This window comes from Myotis yumanensis, unplaced genomic scaffold (genome assembly GCF_028538775.1).
Source record: "Myotis yumanensis isolate MYYU_CA2020_CCGP unplaced genomic scaffold, mMyoYum1.0.hap1 SCAF_3, whole genome shotgun sequence".
NCBI classification, from domain to species: domain Eukaryota; kingdom Metazoa; phylum Chordata; class Mammalia; order Chiroptera; family Vespertilionidae; genus Myotis; species Myotis yumanensis.
The window spans coordinates 211878185-211899248 of record NW_027223754.1 but is presented as its reverse complement, the minus strand read 5'-3'; the positions used below and the strand labels follow the sequence as shown (position 1 = coordinate 211899248).

Below are 21064 nucleotides of genomic sequence, written 5' to 3'. Positions count from 1 at the left end.
CCCTTCCCCATGTTTAGCTTTTCCTCAATCATTTGCAGTTTAATGGCCCTCGCCCTCACCCTTCAAGCACCGCATTCACCCACCCACCTTCCTCAGATCCTTCCAAAACATGAAGCAAACCAAGGCGTCTCTGGGGGGGAGCGAGGGGCGGGTCCGACAGTGTTTACCGGAGTGATGGCTGCTCCCAGGGCCTGCTGGGAGCCTGGGCCTCCAGGCAGAGGGCCCGACCACAGCCCACACCCAGTGGTTCAGCCCTGGGCGTGGCTGACAGGCGGTGCCCGCGGCCTGGTCCAGCCCATCCTGACCCCTCTGCATAGCCAGCAGGCTCCCTGCGGAGAAGCTAAAGCGCCATTTCTCTGGTTCTTTGGGGGCCTCCTCTGCAGCCTTCAGCAGCTGGGGGGCTGCTTTCCTCAGGGGCCTTCTGGGTTGGGAAATCCCTCTCTCTGGCCCGGCTGGGTGCGGGAGAGCCAGCGGGCAGAGTCCGCCGTGTTCTGCGCAGGCGGATCCTCCGGCTGGGTGCCTGCCGACTCGTCCCAGGCGCTGAGGCTGAAGTGCAGTGGAGGCACTGGGCCTGTGCTCACAGTGCGGGTAACATCAGACTCCCCCAGAGCTCGGTGTTGCCCACAGCTCACCCCCTGACACTCGGCCGGCACTGGGCGGAGCCTAGACTAGCGGGGCTCCACCTAATCGCCCCTAAATGAAATAACCGCAGTGTCCGTACTGTCTCATTACTAGATGTAATTACAGCCTTGCCATTTAAACACCTGTGCATTATGGAAACCGCTGAGGAACCCGCACTGAACCCTCTTCTGTCCGAAAACTCTTTGGAAGTTGGCGGGTAGCTGGGTCCTCCCTCCAGGGTGTGGGAGGGGCTCCCAGGGGAGGGCGTGGCCACTGCTGGAGGCCAACAGCCCAGTCAGTCCCCACCCCTCCTCCTAGCACCAGGGGTGGGCAAACTTTTTGACTCGAGGGCCACAGTCGGTTCTTAAACTGGACCGGAGGCCGGAACCAAAGCATGGATGGAGTGTTTGTGTGAGCTAATATAAATTCAAAGTAAACATCATTACATACAAGGGTACGGTCTTTTTTTTTTCTTTTTAGTTTTATTCATTTCCAACGGCTGGATCCAGCCTGCGGGCGGGCCGTAGTTTGCCCACGGCTGTTAGCCTCTCCCAGCCTCCATTGCCCAACCCATGAAATGGGGGTGGAGAGACCTACCTCCTCCCAGCTTGGGGAGGAGGGGAGGGAGGGGGGAATGAAATGGTGTTTTCAACAGCCCCACACAGCAGCCGTGAACAGCGGATGGCGGCCAGCCTTGTCATGAGTTCCCGCTCCATTCTGGCCGGGAGCCAGCCTGTGGGGCGCGAGGGGCGCGCAGGGAGCAGGAAGGGGGCACAGGGAGGGGGCAGTGGGAATGAGCAGGGGCCTCACAGCCGGCTCCCCACTCCCCAGGCGGCCTGTCCACAGCACCGGCCCAGGCCAGCGCCCCTTTCTCACGCTCCTGGTGGTTTCCTTTTTCTCTTTTCCAGAAAGAAGCCGGGACCGAGACGTCCTCCTTCTACTCGGCGCTGCTGCGCATCCAGCCCAAGATCATGCACTGCTGGCGGGCCATGCGCCGCACCTTCAAGTCCTACGACGAGGCGGGCACGGGGTTCGTGGGGGTGACTGACTTCCGGAAGGTGAGCCTCTGAGCGGGAAGCAGGCGCCACATACCATGGCCGGGCCGGTCCCCAGTGAAGGCCCGCGTGGGAGCTGCTCTCCCAGACCCCATGTCCTGGGACCCCAGGTTATCGAGGGCACAGTGCTGCCCTCACCCACAGGCCCCAGGTTCTCCCCCGAAGGCTTCTACACCCCCTGGGAACACCCCTCAGGGCCCACACCGGAGCCAGCTGCCCCTGGCCCCCGGCGGGCCTGCCCTGGCCCCTGTGGGGACCCAGGGCCCGGTTTGCCTCGCAGAACCCACAGAACAGAATCGGAGGGGCTGACGCGAGGTCCCAGCTGTGGCCACGCAGAGGCCGGCAGCCTGGCCCTGCCTCAGGGGCGCCCCGTGCCCCCAGCTGCCTCCAAGGCAGCACGTTCACCCCCACAGCAGGGTCTGGCTGAGCAGTGCCCTCTACAGTCTGACTGTGGTGTCTCTAATGCCCTCACGAGAGAAAATGGGGGAGAGAAGAGGAGGGAGAGAGGGCTGCAGGGGGCACACTGGAGGGGGAGGGCACACTGGAGGGGGGCACACTGGAGGGGGATACACTGGAGGGGGAGAGCACGCTGGAGGGGGGCACACTGGAGGGGGTTACACTGGAGGGGGGCACACTGGAGGGGGGGCACACTGGAGGGGGCACACTGGAGGGGAGGGCACACTGGAGTGGGGCACACTGGAGGGGGGCACACTGGAGGGGAGGGCACACTGGAGGGGGTCACACTGGAGGGGGAGAGCACGCTGGAGGGGGGCACACTGGAGGGGGATACACTGGAGGGGGAGGGCACACTGGAGGGGGATACACTAGAGGGGGAGAGCACACTGGAGGGGGGCACACTGGAGGGGGGCACACTGGAGGGGAGAGCACACTGGAGGGGGGCACACTGGAGGGGGAGGGCACACTGGAGGGGGATACACTAGAGGGGGAGAGCACACTGGAGGGGGGCACACTGGAGGGGGATACACTGGAGGGGGAGAGCACGCTGGAGGGGGGCACACTGGAGGGGGAGAGCACGCTGGAGGGGGGCACACTGGAGGGGGGCACACTGGAGGGGGAGAGCACGCTGGAGGGGGAGAGCATGCTGGAGGGGGCCACACTGGAGGGGGATACACTGGAGGGGGAGGGCACAATGGAGGGGGGCACACTGGAGGGAGGCACGCTGGAGGGGCCACACTGGAGGGGGATACACTGGAGGGGGAGAGCACGCTGGAGGGGGGCACACTGGAGGGGGAGAGCACGCTGGAGGGGGGCACACTGGAGGGGGGCACACTGGAGGGGGAGAGCACGCTGGAGGGGGAGAGCATGCTGGAGGGGGCCACACTGGAGGGGGATACACTGGAGGGGGAGGGCACAATGGAGGGGGGCACACTGGAGGGGGAGAGCACGCTGGAGGGGCCACACTGGAGGCAGGGTCAGGTGCGCCCGCCCACCTGGCAGCCGCTCCCGCAGGTGCTGCGGCAGTACAGCATCAACCTGTCGGAGGAGGAGTTCTTCCACATCCTGGAGTACTACGACAAGACGCTGTCCTCCCGGCTCTCCTACAACGACTTCCTGCGGGCCTTCCTGCAGTAGGCGCCCGCGCCCAGGACACGGAGAGCTGGCCATGCCCACGACGAACCAGACCTGTAACCGGGGCCTCGTGAACGGTCAGACTGTCGCCAGGAACCAAACAGCCCACTGAGCCTGGGTCCTCACGGTCAGCGGCTCAGCACTGCCCTCGGTCCCCGCGCTGGGACAGCCTCTGGGGCGGCCTGACATCGCCCGAGCCTCAGGCCCCTCACTAGTCTGAGCAAATAAAGATGTTTCCTCTGCACAAAGGGCTCTGGAGGCTTTGAAAGACACCCCCCCCCCGTCCCTCCTCCCTCCTCACTCCCCCCCAGGCTGGAGCTTTCATTCCTGAGAGCCTGTTGGGGGCCGGGGACACAGGTTCCCTCTCCCTCCAGCCCCCAGCGCTTCCTAGTTCTGGACAGACCTGGGCCTCTGCCCCACCTGCCTCGCACCTGCACCTGCCCCACACCTGTACCTGCACCTGCTCCTCACCTGTACCTGCCCCACACCTGCACCTGCTCCTCACCTGTACCTGCCCCGCACCTGCTCCACACCTGTACCTGCTCATCACCTGCACCTGCCCCACACCTGCACCTACTCCTCACCTGCCCCACACCTGTACCTGCCCCACACTTGCACCTGCTCATCACCTGCACCTGCTCCTCACCTGCACCTGCCCCACACCTGCACCTGCCCCACACCTGCACCTGCCCTGCACCTGCACCTGCTCCTCACCTGCCCTACACCTGCCCCCTGCCCTGCACCTGCCCCACCTGCCCTGCATCTGCACCTGTTCCTGCCCTGCATCTGCCATGTGCTGCCCCCTGCCCCGGGCCACTGAACTGGCCATGACTGGAAGCGCCCACTAGCGGCCATTTCGGGAGGGAACCTTCCTCAGAAACTGGGCTGTGTGCCTCGCTGCAGCGTGGAGATCCGCTTCCCGCCAGAGTGTGCGGTCCGGTCCGAGGACCTCCCAAGGTGGTGCTTCCTGCTGAGGGAGGGGCCCCAGCGGGCCCAGTGCCCCAGCCTCGGAGAGCAGAGAGCAGCTCCCGGGCTGGGCGGTGCCTGGTGGCTTCTCCCTTCCCGTGGCGCCAGCGGGTTGTCAGGAAGCAGGAGTCAGAGCTGCGGGTCCTGAGGACGCTGGGCCCTGCTGGCCACACCAGCCACAGCCCTGGCGCGTGCAGCCGGGCGGAGGGAGAGCCTGCGGGCTTGTGGCAGCGGAGGGCGGCCTGAGGGGGGGGCGGGGAGGCAGCTCCTTGCTCCTGTCTCTCAGCCGCTCCCCCGCCCCCCCAGCCTGGCAGGGGCATGGGGAGGAGGCTGAGGGGCTCTGGCGGGGCAGGTGGCAGGGACCCCCTCAGCCCAGCAGCTCCTCTTTCTTAGGGGCGAATGCCGTAGGCCTGTGCAGCCCCCTCCCTGGGCCACGCCTGTTTCTGCATCTGCAGAAACAGAGACCATGTCCTGCCCCGCCTCCCTCTGGGAGCAGCCATCCCCAGGCCCGGCCAGCACCTCCGAGCCTGGCCCAGAGCCACACACACCTGCTACAGGGACGCCCAGACCGTAGGCACAATCGGAAGAGAGGGTCGGGGAGCCCTCATCGTTGGGAGCCTAAGGAGCCCCAGCCCTAAGCTCAGAGCCTGGACTCAGACCTCCGGACAGGACTTCCGTGCGGGGCTGAGGAGGGTGGGCCCCAGTGCCCTGAGTCAAAGCCAGGAGGCCGAGCAGCCCAGGGCGCTGCCATCCCTCCTCTACCCAGGCCCCGAGTCCCAATCAGGTGTTAAAACGAAAAACAGAGTAATAGAGAAAGACTGCCTTTGGCAGACTCCAGAGTAGACAACACAAGGAAAGACGCATGAGTTTGAAGAAAACACGTACACAAATTGAAATGCACAGAGAAAAAAACTGGGGAAAATTCTATAATTAGCAAAATAGCCTTCAGAAATGAGAAATAATTTTATAGAATAATTTCATAGAAAACTCGAAGATAGGTGAATTGAGATGATCTGGTCTTAAAACAACAAAGAAGAAAAAGAGAAATGAACACGGCCTCAGACCTGTGGGGATCACACAGTGGGGATCCCAGAAGAAAAGAGGGAAAAAGTTCCCAAACGGAGAAACACGTGAAGCTACATGTCCAAGGAGCTCAGGGAACTCCCGGCGGGGTAAACGCCCGGGGATCCCCGCCCAGACCTAGCACAGCAAAGCCATCGCCACAGATGCACAGGAGGCACTGGGCACAATTCCGCATCACTTCCTAAGAAAAACTTTAACAAACGGGGAACATAAAGGAACTTCCTTAACTGAATAAAACACATTTACAAAAACCTCTAGCTAACAGAGTGAATAGTGAGAGCACCATTGCTTTCCCCTGAGATTAGAAGCAAGGCCAGCATGTCCTCCCTCATGTGCATCATCACGCTGAAGGTCCTAGCCAGTGCGATAAGGCAAGAAAAAATAAAAGTGGGAAGGAACAAATGAAACTGTCTTTGTCTGCAACAGAGGTGGTCACCGACATAGGAAATTCCAAAGAACCCACCAAAAACACTGAGTTACACATGCAAACGCTAATCATCTGCCTCTGCATCCACAGCGGACAGCTGGGATGTGACTGCTATTCATAGTAACCCCTCCCCCAGTGAAGTACTTGGGTATAAATCTAACAAACTGTGCGAAATCTCTGTGATGAAAAAATGCGAGCGTGGGTGAAAGAAATCAAAGACTTAAATAAATGGGGAGGGAATGGTTTGCGTGAATCACGAGACCCAACGTTCTAAAAATATCGCTCTCCCTTCTTTCATCTGTAAATTCTCTACAGTCGCAACAAAAAGCTCAGCAAGATTTATACATGTCACGTTAACTGAAAGCTGGATGGAGGGATGGATGGATGGATGGATGGATGTGAGAAAAGGTCACCGGGGTCAAGGTCCCCCCTGGTGCTAGGCCCCCGGGGCTTTCTGCCCTGGTGACCGCCCGTACTTGGCCGATCCACTGGTCCTGCTCAGGTCTGTCTAACGCAGGGGTGGGCAAACTTTTTGACTCGAGGGCCACAATGGGTTCTTAAACTGGACCGGAGGGCCGGAACAAAAGCATGGATGGAGTGTTTGTGTGAACTAATATAAATTCAAAGTAAACATCATTACATAAAAGAGTACGGTCTTTTTTTTTTTTTAGTTGTATTCATTTCAAACGGGCCGGATCCGGCCCGTGGGCCGTAGTTTGCCCACGGCTGGTCTAACGCCTACCAGACGCCTCCTGAGGGTCTGTGGCTGGTCATTCGGTTTAGACCCCCTGACCTTCCCTTCCTGCAGATAACGTTCAGGCCTCGGTTGCATTTCAGCTCCAGGCCCGGATAGGCTAAGCCATGCCTGACCTCACACCAGCTGCCTTAAGTAATGACCCCTGCCCTGACGCCAACCAATCCACAGTGGAGACCTGGTCCCTGAAAGGAATCACCTGCCAAATATTCTGTTGAGATCTTCCCCTGGGAGCCCCCCTAAAACCTCCACCCTTAAAACCCCTAGGGCCCGGTCAGCATGGCTCAGTGGTTGAGCGTCGACCTATGAACCAGGAGGTCGGGGTTAGATCCCCGGTCAGGGCACATGCCCAGTGTGGGAAGTGCAGGAGACAGCTGATCAATGATTCATCATTTACGTTTCTATCTCCCTCTCCCTCACCCTTCCTCTCTGAAATCAATAAAAATATATATATTTTAAAAACCTCCCTGCATATCCCACGGACACAACGCCCCTCCTCAAGCCTTCTCTTCCTGCTCCTGTGCTCTGCCTCCATGCTGGCACCCAACATTCGTTGCCATCTTAGCTCTCCCTCACCCCATCCCCACACCCCACACCCATTCCTCACCAATCTACCTCCCAGCCCTGTCAGCAGCACTGCTACCATCTCCCTAGTCCAAGCCAGGCCCCTGGGAGGTGCTCAGTGAGTGTGTGGAGTGAATGGGTGGGTGGACAGATGGATGGATAAGTCAATAGGTAAGTGGATGAATGAGTAGATGGATGGTGGATGGATGAGTCAATGGTTAGATGGGTGGATAGATGGATGATGGATGGATGGATGGTGGATGGATGGATGGATGGATGGATAGGTGGATGGATGTATAGGTGGATGGATGGATGGTAGATAGATGGTGGATGGATGGATGGATGGTAGATGGATGTATAGGTGGATGGATGGATGGTAGATAGATGGTGGATGGATAGGTGGATGGTGGGTAGATGGATGGTGGATGGATGGATGGATGGATGGATAGGTGGGTGGTGGATAGATGGATGATGGGTGGATGGATGGATGGTGGATGGATGGTGGATGGGTGGATAGATGGTAGATGGATGGTGGATGGTGGATGGATGGATGGTGGATGGTGGATGGATAGGTGGATGGTGGATGGATGGATGGATGGATGGATGGTAGATGATGGTGGATGGTGGATGGATGGATGGATGGATGGATGGATGGTAGATGGATGGTGGATGGGTGGATGGATGGGTGGATGGATGGATAGGTGGACAGTGGATGGATGGGTGGATGGTGGATGGTGGATGGATGGATGCATGGATGGATGGTGGATGGTGGATGGATGGATGGATGGATGGTGGATGGTGGATGGATGCATGGATGGATGGGTGGATGGTGGATGGATGGGTGGATGGTGGATGGATGGGTCAATGGGTAGGTGAGTGGATGGGTGTATTGATGACTCGGTGGATGATTAAAAGTGGCAGGATTTTAGCAGCTTAGGAGCTTTGAGCCTGGAGTCACTATACCTGCCAGCGCTTTTCTTGGGCAACACCTGGACCCCTAGGTTGGCAAGAATGGGGTCGCACATGCTAATACCCGGAAGGTATTTGAACACAACAGGGCACAGAACTGCCCCTGCCAACCACCTCTGAGACCCTCCACCCCCCAGGGAGCTGGAGCGAACAGAAGGGCACCCGTCGCTGACCATGCAAGGAATGTCCCAGGACCGAGGATCCATGGGAGGACGCTGCCCCTGCCCCACGTGCCCCCCACGGCACAGACACAGGAAGAGGCGCCACGCGGACTTCTCTCTTTTTACAAAGACTTTATTGTCTGACATGCTCGACAAAAAAATTACAGCCACAATCAAGTTATGCCGAAATGGTTGAGGAGCACGCACCAGCTCTCGTAGCTCAAGGACTTTTAATGCATTTTCTCTTAAAGTAACAGCTGCCTTCGTAACATCATTTCCACATAAAAATACACTGTATTCTGAAGATACCTTAGGAAAATTTTTTTAAGTTTATAGATCTTGGTCCACATAGAAATGCAGTAGAGGTGACTGAAAGGGCCTTGTGTTTTCTCCCCCCCACCCCCACCCCAACTCCGCACACACGCCATGCGTCTGGGGCACCCCCGGGACCTCGTGAACTCCCCAGCCTCCAGGAACCACTTGGGCCAAACAGGGCTCCTAAAGCCCTGCCCCCAAAGCGCGAAGCTGACCTGGGCCAGTGCGGTGTGGCCGCAGCCCCGATGGTGCCCGAGCCCCACAGGGAGCCTCGCCCGTGTAGGAAGGAATCCGGGTCTTGGGGATGCCAGGGTGCGGGAACAGCACGCTCAGGGCTCGGGGACACCCTCAGGGCTCGGGGACACCCTCAGGGCTCCGGGGCACCCTCAGGGCTCGGGGGCACCCTCAGGGCTGCGGGGGCACCCTCAGGGCTCCGGGGGCACCCTCAGGGCTCCAGGGCGCCGTGAGAAATGAACCAGACAGGTCTGAACGGGACCGTAAGTTACCAAAAACAAGAACCTTGGGCACGCATTGCCTTGCAGGGCGGAGCGTTCGGGGTGGGGGGCGGGGAGCAAGGTGCAGATCCTGCCTCTGCCCCTTTTGAGCTGTGCAGCCTCAGGCAAGTTACCTCGCCTCTCTGGGCTCTATCTCTTCATCTCTAAAATGGGACCAACAGTACCCACCTTGCAGGCTTGACTGAGATGTAGCAGCAAAGGGCTCATCACATGCTGGTTCCTGGGCTGGGACTGGGGGAAGCGAGTCTGTCCCTCCTCTCAGGTGCACAATTTAAGGGGTTACCCAAACCTCAGTGAGGACGCTAATGGATACTATTTTAATGCAATATTTTTTAAAAATCAAAGTCGATGCAAAACATCCATGATGAACAAACAGCCAAATTATAAATGAAGACAGACCTGAGGCTGCGCGTGCCCACCCTGCCTCCCTCGCCGCCCCCCGCCAGGCCCTGCCGGCTGCCCCTCCCTCAGAGATTCAGCCCAAGGCCCGCCCCCCCAGTCCTGATTTTTAAAAAGAAAAGGGAGACCCCTGTGCCCGAGGCCTGTGCTGTCACAGTGCCACCTCCCGCTATGGGCCAGCTGGCGCTGGGACGAGGTCCATGACCCACTCGGCCATCCTCTGTGGGCGCGCCGGGTGGAATCCTACCAGCATGAGGGAAACCGGGGGGGGGGGGGGGGGGGGATTCGAGGACGGCAATGAGAAGCATGGGATCCGCTCGTTAAATTAAGAGGGGTGTGCGTGCATGCGTGTGCCGGTGCACGCCAGCCTGAGCACACGCGTGGCAGGGTGGCCTCGGCCTGTGGGCCCTCCAGGCTGCCGAGTTCTGCAGACCAGCGTAGCCCCCGCGGGACCAGGCCTCGTCCATGGCTTGGCAGCCCTGCAGCCGGTCCCGGGCTCGTTCTGTAGAACCAACCCCCCGAATCATCCAGGCTCCGAGCGAGTGAGCGTCAGCAAAGCCCACAGGAGCAAAGGGGAGCCACGCGGGCCGCGGTGTGCCGGCCTCCGGGGCAGTCGCGTTCCTGAGATGTCGCGGACACTCCCCGGGCGCAGGGCGCCTCCTCTGCAGCCTGGGAGCGGAGGAAGGCTGCTCGTCCCGACTATACAACCCCCCACCCACCCAGCCCCGGGGCTGGCAGCCACGCGGGCCCTTGGCTAGAGGGAGACTTTGTGCAAGAACTTCCACAATCCGTCCAGAACGGTAGCGTCCCACCCCCACGAAGGCGGCCGGCGGCGAAAGATGAAGCGCAGGCCCTTCCCCCGCATAACAGGCCACCGCTGGTCGGTCCTTCACCGAGGTACACGGAATGTCCACGCGGAAACAGCAATGAACACAGAACCCCCAAGACCCACGGGTCCTGACTCCAGGTGACAGAGGCTGGAGGTCAGGGGTGAGGTGCTTCATTCCAAGGCCTCAGTGCACCTGCGGGGCTGGTCCCCGCGGCCAGACGGGTTGTCTGCATGGAAGGGGGCGGCGGGGGTCCGTGCTCTCAGCCAGGCACACGCAGCTGCTGCGGTGGGAGGGCCGCGCCAGCAGGGGCAGTCAGGAGTTCCGGGGCGTGGGCAGGTCGATGACGATGGGCGGGTTCACGGGCTGGTAGTTCACGGTGCACACAGACGCATTCACATAGGTGGTGGTCCCATCCGCCATGACACCGTACCCTGGAAAGTAAGCACACACCTGTCAAGCCTGAGGGGCAGGGCCAGGACCGGAAGCAGTAAGCGCCGTCTGGTGCGGGCAGGAGTCAGGGCACTCGCCACCATGGGCTGAGTCTGTCTGGGGCAAACTACTGAAACTCTCAACGTAGTCTCTTCATCTATAAATACAGGTGACAATGACAGATGCTCTTCCCAAGGCTGCTGTGAGGATCAAATGAGATAATCCACATACGGTGTTCAGCTCAGAGCCTGGAAAGCACAGTGAGACATCAGCATTGACATCATCACCACCACCACCACCATCACCACCACCATCATCACCGCTATCACCACCACCACCACCATCACCACCACCATCACCATCATCATCACCACCACCACCATCACCACCACCATCACCATCATCATCACCACCACCACCATCATCACCGCTATCACCATCATCATCACCATCATCACCACCATCACCATCATCACCACCATCACCATCATCATCACCACCACCACCACCACCACCATCACCACCATCACCATCATCATCACCACCACCACCACCACCACCATCACCACCATCACCATCATCATCACCACCACCACCACCACCACCATCATCACCACCATCGACATCTTCACCATCACCAATCTCATCACCACCATCACCATCACCATCATCACCACCATCACCACCACCACCATCATCATCACCACCACCACCACCATCACCACCACCATCATCACCACTATCACCATCATCACCACCACCACCACCACCATCACCACCATCACCATCATCATCATCACCACCACCACCACCACCATCATCACCACCATCGACATCTTCACCATCACCAATCTCATCACCACCATCACCATCACCATCATCACCACCATCACCACCACCACCATCATCATCACCACCACCACCACCATCACCACCACCATCATCACCACTATCACCATCATCACCACCACCACCACCATCACCACCATAACCATCATCACCATCACCAATCTCATCATCACCACCACCACCATCATCACCATCATCATCACCACCACCATCATCACCACCATCATCACCACCACCATCGCCATCACCATTATCACCACCATCGACATCTTCACCATCACCAATCTCATCACCACCATCACCATCACCATCATCACCACCATCACCACCACCACCATCATCACCACCACCACCACCACCACCATCATCACCACTATCACCATCATCATCACCATCATCACCACCACCATCATCACCACCACCACCACCACCATCGCCACCACCATCATCACCACTATCACCATCATCACCATCATCACCACCATCACCATCATCACCACCACCACCACCACCATCACCACCACCACCATCGACATCTTCACCATCACCAATCTCATCACCACCACCACCACCACCATCATCACCACCACCACCATCACCACCACCACCATCGCCATCACCATCATCACCACTATCACCATCATCACCACCACCACCACCATCATCACCACCACCACCATCACCACCATAACCATCATCACCATCACCAATCTCATCATCACCACCACCACCATCATCACCATCATCATCACCACCACCATCATCACCACCATCATCACCACCACCATCGCCATCACCATTATCACCATCACACCCACCACCACCACCATCACCACCACCATCACCACCACCACCACCATCGCCATCACATGATCACCATCATCACCATCATCACCACCACCATCACCATCATCACCACCACCATTACCATCACCATCATCACCACCACCACCATTGTCATCATCACCATCACCATCATCACCACCACCACCATCATCATCATCACCATCACCATCATCATCATCACCACCATCACCATCATCACCATCATCACCATCATCACTACCATCATCATCACCATCACCACCATCACCATCACCGTCATCACCATCACCATCATCACCATCACCATCATCACTACCATCATCATCACCATCACCACCATCACCATCCTCACTACCATCATCATCATCATCACCATCACCACCATCACCATCACCACCATCACCACCATCACTATCACCACCACCATCACCATCACCATCACCACCATCATCACTATCACCATCACTATCATCATCACCATCACCATACACAAATGGGCCATCTTCCTCCACCAGAGAAATCAGGGAGGAGGTCGCTAGGTTGCAGGGAGGCGAGGTGGCCGTTCTAAAGAGCCAGTGAGGAGCGCCTGGTATGTGCGGTCCCCTCCCCGCCCCACATGCTGACCTTCATGGATGTGGCCGAAGACGTGCAGCCGTGGCTGGACGCGCCTCTGCACCGTGTTGAGCAGCTCCACGCAGCCCACCCGCTGCATCTTCTTGGGGACCCAGTCCAGGAAGCCTGTGCCGGGGAGAGAGCAGGAGGGCAGTGAGTCGTTCGCTCACCGCAGACCCCAGCCGGCAGCCATTGCCTCCTCAGAGACTGCGGCTTCTGGACTCAGGCCTGGGCGTAGCTCCCCGCACCCAGCACGCTCTCCCCAGCCAGGCCCCGCCCCTGCGGCCACACACAGAGCCACGCTTCCAAGAGCCAGAGCGGGCAGGGGTGGGGTGGGAGTGCTGGAACACGGGGAGCCCCTGGCCATTCGTGCTCAAACTGGCCTCCAGGGTGGCAACCACCCGCGGCAGAGACCTGCAAACTGAAGCCTGAGGGGACAGGGGAGACCAGGGCTCCCCGTGCCAGCCGCGGCGAGGAACCGGGAGCAAGACTTCCACGTCGAAAACTTTCTAAACAAACATCACAAAAGCATGAACATGAACGGCATTCCGTGCAGCGTGGCTCCCGCAGCGCCTGGGTCTGCCGGCGCCAGCCTCCCGGAGCGGCCCATATGGCAGCTGCTTGTTATCCTCACATGGCTACACAAACAAAGACGAGCTGATTGCTCCAGACGGCACCTCGGCCCATCCCGGGCCTCTGTTTGGGTGGGCACAACGGGTTTTCACAACTGCTGGGGGGTGGGGGGGGCGACACGGTCCCTCAACTCCAAGAATCAGGCAGGCGGCAACACACGTTGACTTGAAGATGAGAGAGAGGGAGGGAGAGAGACTGAGGCAGTGAGAGAAGGAAAGGAGGGGGAGGAGGAGGGAAGGGGAGGAAGGAGAGGAGGGAAGGGGAGGAAGGAGAGGAGGGAAGGGGAGGAGGAGGGAAGGGGAGGAAGGAGAGGAGGGAAGGGGAGGAAGGAGAGGAGGGAAGGGGAGGAAGGAGAGGAGGGAAGAGGCGGGAAGTGGGCAGGGAGTAGGCTTGGGGAAGATGCCTGGGTTTTAGGTCCCCGGACCTGCGACCCACTGGCCATGTGACCTTGGGTAAGTCACGTGCCCGCTCTGTGCCTCGGTTTCATTCAGCGACGCATCCACCGGCGGCCGGGCTGGGCTGGGCTCACAGGCGTTCCCACAACAGGAGCTGTGTGCTGTGTGTGAAGGCGGTGTGGGGAGGCAGTCAGGGAGCAGGACCCCCAAAGATACTGTTTGGACAGACGGACTGAGGGATGGAAAGGAGGGAGGGAGGGAGGGAGGACACCAACCTGGCCCAGAGCCCCACTATAGCGACCCATGCGATGGGTGTGATCAGCAGGCTTCCGGTGGGGCTCACACAGCCCCACTGGTCGTGTGACCTGGGTTACAATCTGCTGTGTCGCCCCTAAACCCTGCCGGGGCCCTGGGACTTGGGGCTCCTCCATTTGAAAACAGGGATAGCAAAGCCTTCCGCTCGGCACTCTGTGGGCACTGGCTGGGCGCCTGGCACACAGTAGGGCAGCTCCTTCCTGCACAGGTGTGTGAGCGAATGCCTGCAGCTGCACTGGGCCCCTCCCGTCTGGGACGCCCCCCTCTCCCTCCCTTCCCGGCCTCCCCGAGACCCCATTCTGTGGTCCCCTCCTCCGCAAGCTCCCAGCCCCTCTGCCAGCCTATGTCTCTGCCTCTGCTCTCATGCTTCCTGAACCCCTGAACGTGCCCCACTGGGCTGGGCCTTTCTGGGGCCTCTACCCGGTGGCCTGGGAGCCCTGGACGCAAGCTCTGCATCGGGTGAGCCCCTGGTCCAGCGTCGCCCAGGCCTAGCCTGGCCGCCAAGCTCCAAGGGAGGGGTGGCAGGTTCGGCAGAAGCTGTGGTAGGAGGAAGAAGCTGGTCTGGGCTGAACTGCCAGGAGTTTGAACTTCATTGTAAGGGCTGAGGGAGCCACAGAGGGTTGCAGAGGGATGGGCTGGGCTGACCTGGGGCTGGCCTGGGCTGGGCTGGGGCTGGGGCTGGGGCTGGGGCTGGGGCTGGGTTGGGGCCGGGGCTGGGGCTGGGGCTGGGTTGGGGCTGGGGCTGGGGCTGGGGCTGGGCCGGGGTTGGGGCTGGGGCTGGGCCGGGGCTGGGGCTGGGGCTGGGGCTGGGGCTGGGCCGGGGCTGGGGCTGGGGCTGGGGCTGGGGCTGGGGCTGGGGCTGGGTTGGGGCTGGGGCTGGGGCTGGGGCTGGGGCTGGGGCTGGGTTGGGGCTGGGGCTGGGGCTGGGGCTGGGCCGGGGTTGGGGCTGGGGCTGGGCCGGGGCTGGGGCTGGGGCTGGGGCTGGGGCTGGGGCTGGGGCCGGGGCTGGGGCCGGGGCTGGGCTGGGCTGGGCTGGGGCTGCGCTGACACTTACCCAGCGGGGGTCCATGGGTTATGAGGATGTCCACGCCTTCGGGAATGAGGTTCCACTTCTCCAGCAGGGCCTGTCCTCGCGGGAGGTTAAAGCCCCAGCCGTAAAACCAGGGCTGCCTGGGAGAGAAGAGAGGGTTCAGAGAGGGCGGTGAGCGTGGGGGCAGCCACAGGAGGGGAGCAGGCAGGGCGCGGGCACAAAGGCCACCGGGACTGGCTACTGGCTTGATGCCCACACGCCTATCGAGGCGGCAGGGGTTCCGCCTGCGCTGGGCGGAGTGGTGGCTGGGGCACCGCCGGCTCTCTCCTCCCTCTTCCCGCTGCGTCACTGAACCCGCTATTCCTCTACGATGAACGAGGAGCATTTATGCCATCAAAACATGGAAGTCAGCTTTTGCCCAAGATCTTTCTTGCTCAAACCTAAGGAAACCCACTGAGAACAACTCCCACCCCCCAGGTGAGTGGTCGCGGGTGAGGACACGCTTTCCTGCGTCCAGCTGAGGCCCCACCAGGGTCCGGGCAGGGCCGGCCCAGCCGCAGCCTCAGGGCAGCGCGGATGAGGGACCAGGCCAGGGACTGAAACCCCACGTGTCGCCCAGCCAGGACCGACGGCTCAGTACAGTCATCCGCTCCACCGGCTCCGTGTGCGTGAGGCCTGGTCCTTCCCTCGGAGCACGCCCCCCACATTCCACTCGCGGGTGAGAAGAGTAAAGCGGGAAGCTGCTGCCCTGGGAGCTGCCGCAGAGGCGGCCTGAGCACGTGGCTGGAGCGCGGCTGGATCGAACCGCACCAGGCCCCGCCCCACCACTGGACCACGCAGTTCTCTGGGCCCAAAGGAAGCCACTGGAATCGGGTTTTCATTTACAACGAAAGCGTCCTAAGGATCACCCCTTAGGCGTCAGGAAGTCCTTAGAAGACCCTGAACTGTCACTCCGGGGAAGGCTGGGGTGCTGGGTGGGGAGGTGGGGGTGCTGGGTGGGGAAGGCTGGGGGGTGCTGGGTGGGGAAGGCTGGGGGTGCTGGGTGGGGAGGTGGGGGTGCTGGGTGGGGAGGTGGGGTGCTGGGTGGGGAAGGCTGGGGTGCTGGGTGGGGAAGGCTGGGGGTGCTGGGTGGGGAGATGGGGGTGCTGGGTGGGGAGGTGGGGTGCTGGGTGGGGAAGGCTGGGGTGCTGGGTGGGGAGGTGGGGGTGCTGGGTGGGGAGGTGGGGTGCTGGGTGGGGAGGTGGGGGTGCTGGGTGGGGAGGTGGGGTGCTGGGTGGGGAGATGGGGGTGCTGGGTGGGGAGGTGGGTGCTGGGTGGGGAAGGCTGGGGTGCTGGGTGGGGAAGGCTGGGGGTGCTGGGTGGGGAGATGGGGGTGCTGGGTGGGGAGGTGGGGTGCTGGGTGGGGAAGGCTGGGGTGCTGGGTGGGGAAGGCTGGGGGTGCTGGGTGGGGAAGGCTGGGGTGCTGGGTGGGGAGATGGGGGTGCTGGGTGGGGAGGTGGGAACTGATCGGAGAAACTCCATCCGCAAGAGCCTGGAGGCCGCCCCCCCCCCCCCCCCCCCCCCCCCCCGGCTGAGCCTAGCCCTGGCATTTCCGGGGCCCCATCCCGGGTGCACTCAGCCCCTCTGGCTGGGCCCGGCCGGGCTGCGGTCAGGCCCTGGGCCGCACCAGGGTTCCCTGGAGCCTCCAGCCCAGCCGCCTGTGTGAGGAGCAGGGCTTGGGCGTGGCCCCCAAACACAGGCCCCATTTTTCAAAACTGGATCCAACATTTACCAGGCCAGCCCGTCAGCGGTGGGGGCATCCGGCCGGCCGGGGGAGCCACGGAAGGTGCTTCTGAGAGGGACGGCGGGAACGTATCAGAGGCCACCACAGCCCAGCCCTCTCCCCTCCCCTCCCCTCCCCTCCCCTCGCCCAGCACTAAGGACCTTCCTGGGGTGACATTCCCATAAATCAGCGGTTCTCAACCTGTGGGTCGCGACCCCTTTGGGGGTCGAACGACCCTTTCACAGGGGTCGCCTAAGACCATCAGAAAACACATATATAATTACATACTGTTTTTGTGATTAATCACTATGCTTTACTTATGTTCAATTTGTAACAATGAAAGTACATCCTGCATATCAGATATTTACATGACGATTCATAACAGCAGCAACATTGCAGTTATGAAGTAGCCACGACAATAACTTTATGGTTGGGGTCCCCACACCATGAGGAGCTGTATTAAAGGGCCAGAAGGCTGAGAACCACTGACCTACACGCACCTGCCTGGTTCCTGGAAACCTGTCCCCTGGGACCCTGGGGCGCTGGAGCCCCCCTGCCCGCAGAGACGCCCAGGGAGGCGCCGCCTCCCACCCTCACAGGGCAGGTCCCGGCAGAGCCGGTGAGAGGCGGGTCTCAGCCGGCAGGACTCAGGACTGCGACCCATGTGCTCCGCCTCCCTCCCCCGCCCCGCCCCCCGCCCCTCCCCCCCCCCCTTGTCTTCGGGGCCATCAGATCCATGGGCCTGCAGGCAGCACCTGGGACCGGCAGTTCCCGCTCAGGGCTGCCTTGTCCCCGCTCATGGGTGGAAAGGGCACTGAGTTGCCCTCACACCTCCTGGTCCTGCCCACGAGCTGTCCCTTCACCGCCCCCCCCCTCACCAGCCTGTCCAATGCCCGACCTCACCCCTGAGGGCAGGAGGGTCCTTGCCCAAGGACAGGGGGAGGGAGGTCTAAGAGGACCCAGTGGCACCGCCACCGTGAGGCCGGCCGCCTGATACCAGCTCTGTCCGCAGGGAGGCGACGTCCTGGCTTTTATTGGACCTGAGGGAGCAGGAAGGTCAAATCCCACAGGAAAATGCCCAGCAGAGCCCTTTCCCAAGCCAGCTGCCGCTGGGAACCCCTCGTGGGCTGGGAACCCCCTCCTGGGGCTGGGAGCCCCGCAGAAGCCTGGGGCTGGGAGCACCCTCCTGGGGCTGGGAGCACCCTCCTGGGGCTGGGAGCCCCTCAGAGGCCTGGGGCTGGGAGCACCCTCCTGGGGCTGGGAACCCCCTCCTGGGGCTGGGAACCCCCTCCTGGGGCTGGGAGCCCCTTCCTGGGGCTGGGAGCCCCGCAGAGGCCTGGGGCTGGGAGCACCCTCCTGGGGCTGGGAGCACCCTCCTGGGACTGGGAGCCCCTCAGAGGCCTGGGGCTGGGAACCCCCTCCTGGGGCTGGGAACCCCCTCCTGGGGCTGGGAGCCCCTTCCTGGGGCTGGGAGCCCGTCAGAGGCCTGGGGCTGGGAACCCCTCAGCGGGCTGGGAACCCCCTCCTGGGGCTGAGAGCACCCTCCTGGGGCTGGGAACCCCCTTCCTGGGGCTGGGAGCCCCTCAGAGGCCTGGGGCCTTTCTCAAGGGCGGCAGGTGGGGACCAGGAGAGACAGACTCTTGGGGTGACCTCACGAGGCAGGAAAGGCCCCGTCCCCCCTGTGGGGTGCCCCCCGGGTGTCTGCTGTGGGAAGGAGACGAGGGGGCGCCCGTCCTTCCTGAGTCCACTGGGCCCTCGGCTCCCCCCGCAGTCTGCGTCTGGCCACTTGGGCGTCGCCCAGCAAGGCCCTTGGGGCCAGAGGTGAAGGGCAAGGCTGCCTGGGTCGCCGGCGAGGGCACAGGGCCTGCCACCCACGCGGCAGCGGGGTCCAGCCGCCCTCGCTGCGCCCACCCAGGGCAGCGGCGGTCCGAGACCCATGCACGCCAGACACGGTGCTGGTGCCACAGGAGTCGTGTCCGCGTGTCCAACCAACCTGGCGCCTGGACCCAGCCTCGCCCCCAGGGCCCGGGGCCGGATGCCACCCCGTGTCCAGGACCCCGGGCCGCAGGGAGGCCGGTGAATCAGAATTCTGCGCGATGGAGGCAGCTTTCTGCCCCGAATCTCTGTCTTTCTGTTCTAAAGTCACCATTGGAATAATTTTCTTACAGAACGATAGTTGCCATGACAACCAGAGCAAATTTTCCTTTTCTGAAACAGATGTCTCATTTAGTTGAAAATTAGAATGTGAGCAAACCCATGGGAAAAATTAATTCAAACTTTAACAGAGCGCTGAGTACAATGTAATCTCTCAGAGGCCAACTAACCCTCCACAGCCTTCCGCGCTCTGTGTCACCTTCCGATGCGGCTAATTAAGCCGCTTAGCCAATATAAACGACCTCCCCGCGGCCAACCATGCACCCCCCGCCCCCCGCCCGCAGCGTGAATTCCGGGTCCCCGATGGAGGGGGTGCCGGTCTACAGAATGCGGCTGAAGCAGCCCTGCTATGTCACCTCCCGGGAAGGCTCACAGCTCCTGCGCCAGCGGATGTACCAAGGGCCCCTTCAATTAGCCTGGGTACGGCCACCCCACTCCTCGGGGACTGGGATGTGGGGGTGGAGGAGGCCCAGGGTGCCCATGGTGGGGGGCCCAGTGGTACACCCTGACGAGGGTCTGGTGACCAGAGAGTGGAGGGTGGGGCTCCCCAGGCAGGATACCAAGGGGCACCCGCCTGCACAGCCCCAACCCCACACCCAGGGAGGCAAGTGCCATCACTGCCCATTACACAGATGTGGAGACTGAGGTACAGAGACGCCCAGAGGGTTACGTGCCGGGATTACCTGGGGACTGGGTGACAGAGCCCAGAGCCTGTGCCCTCGGCTTCACCCCAGAGCTATGAACACAGGACCAGGATCCCACCACCTCCTCGGCCACCCCCCTCAGCACAGCACCTCCCCTAGCTCGCTGTCCCTGGGACGATGCTGAGGAAGGACCCACGACAGGCGAGGACACGGGACCAGAGAAGTCGAGCATGTGCCTGAGGACACACAGGACAAGGGGGCCTGGACCAGGGTTCCTGCTCCTGCCCCTGTGCCCACGGCCAGAGGCACGAAGAGGACCCCGATGCGTGGCCAGGCAGCTGCCGGCCCTGAGCCTCAGCCTGCGGCCCCTCCGAGCCTGGCTGGACACTCCGGCTCCTCCTGCCTCTCACCTGCTGCCCCGGTGGCTCCTTGGCCCACAGCTTTCACGGCTCCCGGGGCCAGGCCCCAGCCCACGCTTTGGGCGCCCTGCTCAGGTTCCCTGCTGAGCCCCTCCCTCGTCAGACACGACAGCCCACGCCTGGCTCCTGCACAGCACAGCCTCTCCCGCCTCCAGGGTTTTGGTGTCCCCCCATCCGAACGCCCCTCCTCGCCTCCCCTCGGAGCCCACCATGGGTACTTGCTGAGGCCTGGCTCCAGGGCCACCTCTTCCAGGAAGCCTCCCGGATCACCTGCATCCCCCGCACAGGTGGCCCTGCCAGTCCCTCAGGGCAGACGCAGGCCCCACCTCTCCTGCCCGAGATGAGCCTAGAAGGGCTCCAGAGCAGGGTTTGTTCAAGGTGAGCGTGAATGAACGAACGAACAGGTGAAGCAGCCCACAGGGGCTCTGCCTGGCTGCCGGCCGATGGGACGAAGCATAGCCCTCTCCTCTCTGCACCCTCCCCTGAGCCGCCGGAGTCACGGAGCCCAAAGGCCTGCAGCCGGAACAAGAATCCGAGAACTGCCCTCCGCTGAGCGTCATTCTCACCTCCCAGGGCCTGCCCAGGGGGCACGGTGCCCAGTCCACAGAGGAGGCCTCAGAGGCAAAGCCGGCCCAGGATGCTCACACCCTCCCCCTCCCCCTCCGCTGCGTCCAACTCATCTCCCCAGGGGACCTGCCCTGCCCCCCAGGACCTGCCTGCAGCCCATTCCCTTGGATGGGCCCGGCGC

At 61.7% G+C, this 21064-nt stretch overlaps 2 protein-coding genes across 4 annotated transcripts in view; one reads left to right on the top strand and one right to left on the bottom strand.

Annotated features, from left to right (window-relative positions):
* Positions 1–3514, top strand: part of EFCAB6 (EF-hand calcium binding domain 6) — a 153289-nt gene extending 149775 nt beyond the window's left edge. For all 3 annotated transcript variants that reach the window (XM_070411264.1, XM_070411263.1, XM_070411265.1), the window contains 2 exons: positions 1530–1679; positions 3147–3514. In XM_070411264.1, the coding sequence (XP_070267365.1) occupies positions 1530–1679; positions 3147–3269 (273 nt within the window). In that variant the 3' untranslated portion in view covers positions 3270–3514. The remainder of the gene's footprint in view (positions 1–1529; positions 1680–3146) is intronic.
* A 6005-nt stretch (positions 3515–9519) lies between these two features.
* The window catches only part of MPPED1 (metallophosphoesterase domain containing 1), a 58362-nt gene continuing 46817 nt past the window's right edge, over positions 9520–21064 (bottom strand). Inside the window, 3 exon segments of the mRNA XM_070408019.1 lie at positions 9520–10680; positions 12977–13090; positions 15362–15477. Of these exon segments, the coding sequence (XP_070264120.1) occupies positions 10562–10680; positions 12977–13090; positions 15362–15477 (349 nt within the window). The 3' untranslated portion in view covers positions 9520–10561.